The 6,122-nt window shown below is 41.7% G+C and overlaps 1 protein-coding gene across 1 annotated transcript in view; it reads right to left on the bottom strand.

The window, feature by feature from the left end:
* Positions 1 to 3,857, bottom strand: part of gpatch1 (G patch domain containing 1) — a 55,823-nt gene extending 51,966 nt beyond the window's left edge. Inside the window, exons 1-2 of the mRNA XM_037692377.1 lie at positions 3,770 to 3,857; positions 3,142 to 3,276 (exon numbers count right to left, since the gene is read on the bottom strand). Of these exons, the coding sequence (XP_037548305.1) occupies positions 3,142 to 3,276; positions 3,770 to 3,839 (205 nt within the window). The 5' untranslated portion in view covers positions 3,840 to 3,857. The remainder of the gene's footprint in view (positions 1 to 3,141; positions 3,277 to 3,769) is intronic.
* Between the last annotated feature and the right edge of the window lie 2,265 nt (positions 3,858 to 6,122).

Genomic DNA, 6,122 nt, shown 5'->3' with positions numbered 1-6,122 from the left:
AAAAAATTAGCATATTGTGATAAAGGTCATTATTTTCCATAATGTAATGATAAAAATGAAACTTTCATATATTTCAGATTCATTGCACACCAACTGAAATATTTCAGGTCTTTAATTGTTTTAATACTGATGATTATGGCATACAGCTCATGAAAACCCAAAATGCTTGTCCCAAAAAATTAGCATATTTCATCCCACCAATGAAAGACAAGTGTTTTTAATACAAAAAACGCCAACCTTCAAATAATCATGTTCAGTTATGCACTCAATACTTGGTCGGGAATCCTTTTGCATGAATGACTGCTTCAATGCGGCGTGGCATGGAGGCAATCAGCCTGTGGCACTGCTGAGGTGTTATGGAGGCCCAGGATGCTTCGATAGAGGCCTTAAGCTCATCCAGAGTGTTGGGTCTTGTGTCTCTCAACTTTCTCTTCACAATATCCCACAGGTTCTCTATGGGGTTCAGGTCAGGAGAGTTGGCAGGCCAATTGAGCACAGTAATACCATGGTCAGTAAACCATTTACCAGTGGTTTTGGCACTGTGCCAGATCGTGCTGAAAAATGAAATCTTCATCTCCATAAAGCTTTTCAGCAGATGGAAGCATGAAGTGCTCCAAAATCTCCTGATAGCTAGCTGCATTGACCCTGCCCTTGATAAAACACAGTGGACCAACACCAGCAGATGACATGACACCCCAGTGACTGTGGAAACTTGACACTGGACCTCAAGCAATGTGAATTCTGTGTCTCCTCTCTTCCTCCAGACTCTGGGACCTTGATTTCCAAAGCAAATGCAAAATTTACTGTAATCAGAGAACATAACTTTGGACCACTCAGCAGCAGTCCCAGGCGAGATGCTTCTGACGCAGTCTCTTGTTCAAAAGTGGCTTGACCTGGGGAATGTGGCACCTGTAGGCCATTTCCTGCACACGCCTGTGCACGGTGGCTCTGGATGTTTCTACTCCAGACTCAGTCCACTGCTTCCGCAGGTCCCCCAAGCTCTGGAATTGGCCCTTCTCCACAATCCTCCTCAGGGTCCGGTCACCTCTTCTCGTTGTGCAGCGTTTTCTGCCACACTTTTCCCTTCCCAAAGACTTCCCACTGAGGTGCCTTGATACAGCACTCTGGGAACAGCCTATTCGTTCAGCAATTTCTTTCTGTGTCTTACCCTCTTGCTTGAGGGTGTCAGTGATGGCCTTCTGGACAGCAGTCAGGTCGGCAGTCTTACCCATGATTGTGGTTTTGAGTAATGAACAAGACTGTGAGTTTTTAAAAGCCTCGGGAATCTTTTGCAGGTGTTTAGAGTTACGTCGTTGATTCAGATGGTTAGGTTAATAGCTTGTTTAGAGAACCTTTTTATGATATGCTAATTTTTTGGGACAGGCATTTTGGGTTTTCATGAGCTGTATGCCATAATCATCAGTATTAAAACAATTAAAGACCTGAAATATTTCAGTTGGTGTGCAATGAATCTGAACTATATGAAAGTTTCATTTTTATCATTACATTATCACAATATGCTAATTTTTTGAGAAGGACCTGTATATACATATATATATACATATATATATATTTCTTTTTTTTAGTCCAACAGACTCTCTCTGGTCTTGATGGCCAAACCTGGTTTAAATGATGACTGAACAGAAAACAAGGAAAATGTGGCTTTATCTGAGATAATGTTTGTAATGTTGAAAAATACTTTGATCATTGCAAGATTTTCTAAAATGGTAAATGGATTGTACTTATATAGCACCTTTCTATCTAATGAAGATAGTCAAAGCTCATTACAACAGTCTGTGCCCTCATTTACCTCCACCCACACATTCATACAGTATTCTACTACATCTCTACAAAGATAATCTGAATCAGTAGACTAATCACAGCTTTAGATCACATTTATACATCGATGGGACACATATCAGACATTTGGAAGCACGCCAGCTCAGTGGTTAGCACAGTTGCCTCACAGCAAAAAGGTCCTGGTTTCAATCCCCTGTTGGATCTGGGGTCTTTCTGTGTGGAGTTTGCATGTTCTTCTCATGCTTCTGTGGGTTTTCTCCAGGTGCTCCGGTTTCCTCCCACAGACCAAAAACATGCATGCTAGTCTGTCTTCAGGCGCAGGCCTCCCTTGCAAAAGAGATCTGTGATCTCAATGGGATTTGCCTGGTTAAATAAAGGATAATAAATAATAAAATAAATAAATCAGAGGCAATGAGGGGTTCAGTGTCTTGCCCAGGGACACTTCAACATTTGACTGCTGGTGGACTCAAACCCCCAACTCTACCACTGGAGGATGACTGCTCTAACCACTCAGACACTGCTGCCTTAAATTGTGCAGCCCTGGTGCGGATTACAAGCAAACAGAGTGGACGGGTTTATTAATTAAGACATGCAGTTTGTAAAAGACGCCTAATGGATGCAGACAGACCAGGCTGAAACTACTCAACCTAATGAAATATAAATAATAATATAAATTCAAGGAAACATCTGTTTGAGGAAAATATAAAGCTTATGCTGTCAAAGTTGTCTCCTGAGTAGACTTAAATATTTATACTCAGTAATGAGAATTTGCAGTGTACCTGAGTATTATACTCTGAATCACAACTGCTTCATACTAAGTGGTGTCACTCCGACTGAAAATAAAATATGACAAATGTCTGAAATTTTATAGCACTAAACTTAGTTTATTTACAATAATCTGTTAATTGTTGGAAAATGAGGTGTGTGTATGGGAGAATATTTAGAGTATGAAATACATTTAGGTTTAGATATATTAAATCCAAGATTCCCAGTATTTGGAACACACATCTCAGAAGCTTTATGTCAATCTATAAAAATGCTAAATAAAATGTTAATAAATTAACTTTTGTCTCTGACATATTGGTCACTCTGCTAAAATAATGTGTAAAATCTAAATTGTGCATTTTGTGCTTCAGCCACAAGTTTTGTTCAAATCCAAGAGCTTTCAGGCGCTTCGCTTTGCTCCTCAGCAGGAGGCAAACACAGCCCCTACACCCCCGGACACTTTATGTTTGGTCTTCCTATATTTACAATCCTGTACTTGAAACCATCTGTAAGTTCATGACAAATTAAAGGTCCATCCTGTATGAAGTTTGCAGGAGGTGATGTGACAACTCCAACCTTCTTTGGAGCCGACAGTGTTGAAGTAACCAGCTGAGAAGCCTCCGGTGAAGGCTCCATGGAACCGCTGGTACCGTCCCTTCTCATCCTTCACCGTCTGTTCGTGCAGCGGGACCGGCTTCCTGGGGGGCTCATCTGCAGACACAAGCACATGACAAAACTAAACCCAACCTGGAGGAAGGTCTCAGACCCACCACTGATCCACCAGATTGATCCACGATCTGACACAAACATAATTTACTCATTTAATGGCAGAAAACTGACTTTAACAGATGCTTACAGAATACTTGGGGAAATGTTTTCTGTAAATAAGACTTTCGTCAATTTTCAGCTAAGCTGAATACCAAAGCAATCTAGCCTGTTTGCTGGACTGGATATAAATAAAATTATTAAAACTCTCCTGAAGCAAAGCATTTTTTGGTCCAAGTATAAACAAACACTTGACTTCTGCACTGCTGCGCAATCCTGCAGCATGAGAAATGACGGTAAATCATTTATTTGTAGCAGCTAGCAGCTAGCTCGTTCATCTCCTGCTGAGTCCTCGTGGCTCCGTTAAATCACCGGTGAACCGTCAGAAGCTTTCGCCGAGAAAGTGAAACATTGGCGGTCATGATAAAATTAACTTTACCTTCCTCCAAGGGCTCCAATGGCGTTCCAAAAGTTACAAAATCCTCGTCGTTGTCGCTGTCAGACACCATGTTTACATTAAAACTACGGTAAATGCGGAAGGACAAACCTTATTGAGATGCGCGCGAAGCCTTAAGCAGTGCCACCTAGCGGTATAAATGATAACAACATCAAAGTTTAATTTATAAATGGCTTATACCAGATGTTGCTGAAGAAGATTCTCAGTCATCCATCTGGATATATCAGATGTTCACAACTGTATAAAAAGACAGAACCATTTTTCTCATGTTATGACATTAAATCAGACCAAGCATTTCCTGTTTTAAGTCAGATAGGATTCACACACACAAAAAAAGCTAAATTCCTGGATGATGAAAGGCAAAACATTTCAGAAAATTTGGATTACTTTCTTGAAAGCCACATGTTTACATATATTTTCTGAATATTTGGAAGTTAGTTTGGTAGTTGAGTTTAAAGGTTTAAAAGTCAGACCAACACCTGATGTTGTTATCCTGTCAACCTGTTGTTATGGCCTAGCTCGATGACCCTAACAAAAAAGGGGAAGCTTTAGGAGGAATCAAAAAGTAAGAAAAACACAACATAATAAAAAAAGAGACAAATGAGGGAGCTCCACTCCCTGGAAGACATGCATTCTTAAATGAACTCCACCAAAGACTTTGGCCAGCTCTCTCCAGTACTCAATTACGTGGAACCTTCAGGCATGGAAGAACAGAAAAAAACCTCCAGCAGGCTCAGGACAAGCAGCCATCTGCTTCGACCAGCTGGGTTTGAGATGACATGAAGTAGAAACAAACAAACATAGAACGGCATGTCCAAGTGTACTTTCTTTTGAAGGAAAGACAAAAACCACATGTTAAGATAAAAATAATTAAGTTTTAAGTTCAAGTAGGTTTATTGTCATTACCATCGCATGTGGTACATGAGGTGGAACGAATGTACACAGGGTCCCATTTACATCCAACAATAGTATAAAGTGCAAAACAAAAACAGTATATAAGTATCTAAGATATACACCAAGATATAAGCTAAACACTAATAATGCAAAACAATACAGTGTCACAACAGCAGCCCGAACATGAGCCTGTGGTGAGCGGATGGGTATGACTGAATACAGCAGCATGAAATAATCAGCAGTATGAGATCAGCAGCATGGATAATCAGCACCACAGATAAGTCACATATCACCAATAAAAGTGGCATTACAATGATTTTTTTCTTCACAGTGATTATTCTGGTTAGAGATTCACGAGTCTAACAGCCTCTGGACATGCCGTTCTATATTTGTTTGTTTCTACTTCATGTCATCTCAAACCCAGCTGGTCGAAGCAGATGGCTGCTTGTCCTGAGCCTGCTGGAGTTTTTTTTCTGTTCTTCCATGCCTGAAGGTTCCACGTAATTGAGTACTGGAGAGAGCTGGCCAAAGTCTTTGGTGGAGTTCATTTAAGAATGCATGTCTTCCATGGAGTGGAGCTCCCTCATTAGAAGCTGTTCCTCAGTATAGTGGTTCTACACTTAATGCTCCTAAACTTCTTGTCTGAGGGGAGCGCGGGGCAAAAAATGTGTGTGCTGGGTGTGTGGGGTCCTTCATGATGCAGGTGGCCCTCTTCCTGCATCTGGAGGTGTAGATGTCTGTGACGGTGGGGAGACTGACTCCAACAGTCTTCTGTACCACCTTCACCACTCTCTGCAAAGTTTTTCTTTCTGCAGCTGTGCAGCCTCCATGCCACACGTTGATGCTGGAGCACAGGATGCTCTCCACTGCACACCTGTAGAAGGAGGTGAGGACTGAGCTTCCCAAACCAGCTCGTCTCAGCCGCCTGAGGAAGTAAAGTCTCTGATGAGCTTTCTTGATCAGGCTGGTGGTGTTGTTGCTCCAGCTGAAGTTCTTACTCACGTGCACACTCAAGTACTTGTAACCGGAGACCACTTCCACCGCATATCCTCCTATGATTTTAGTTCTGCAGCGACAGAGCTTAAATGGGGGGTTCCGCAGGGGTCCATCCTGGGTCCCATCCTATTCTCTCTATACCTGCTGCCACTTGGTGCTATTTTTCGGAAACACAACATACCGTTTCACTTCTACGCTGACGACTGTCAAATTTACTTCCCCCTAAAACACAATGGTACATGCTCTATTCAACCTCTGCTTGACTGCCTGGCTGACATCAGGGACTGGATGGCTTTAAACTTCTTAAGTTTCAAATCTCCGCCCATAAAAATCCAAAGTCATCACGCATTTTTATTTTGATTATTTATTAAAAAGACAATGAGAAGAGACATTCTGTGGAGTGGATGTTCCAGCCGCAGCAGGTGCACCAGCTCGCGCACACGCT

This window comes from Nematolebias whitei, chromosome 2 (assembly GCF_014905685.2).
Source record: "Nematolebias whitei isolate Nwh7 chromosome 2, NemWhi1, whole genome shotgun sequence".
Lineage (NCBI taxonomy): Eukaryota > Metazoa > Chordata > Actinopteri > Cyprinodontiformes > Rivulidae > Nematolebias > Nematolebias whitei.
The sequence above is the reverse complement of the archived record's forward strand: the minus strand, read 5'-3'. Positions and strand labels throughout refer to the sequence as shown.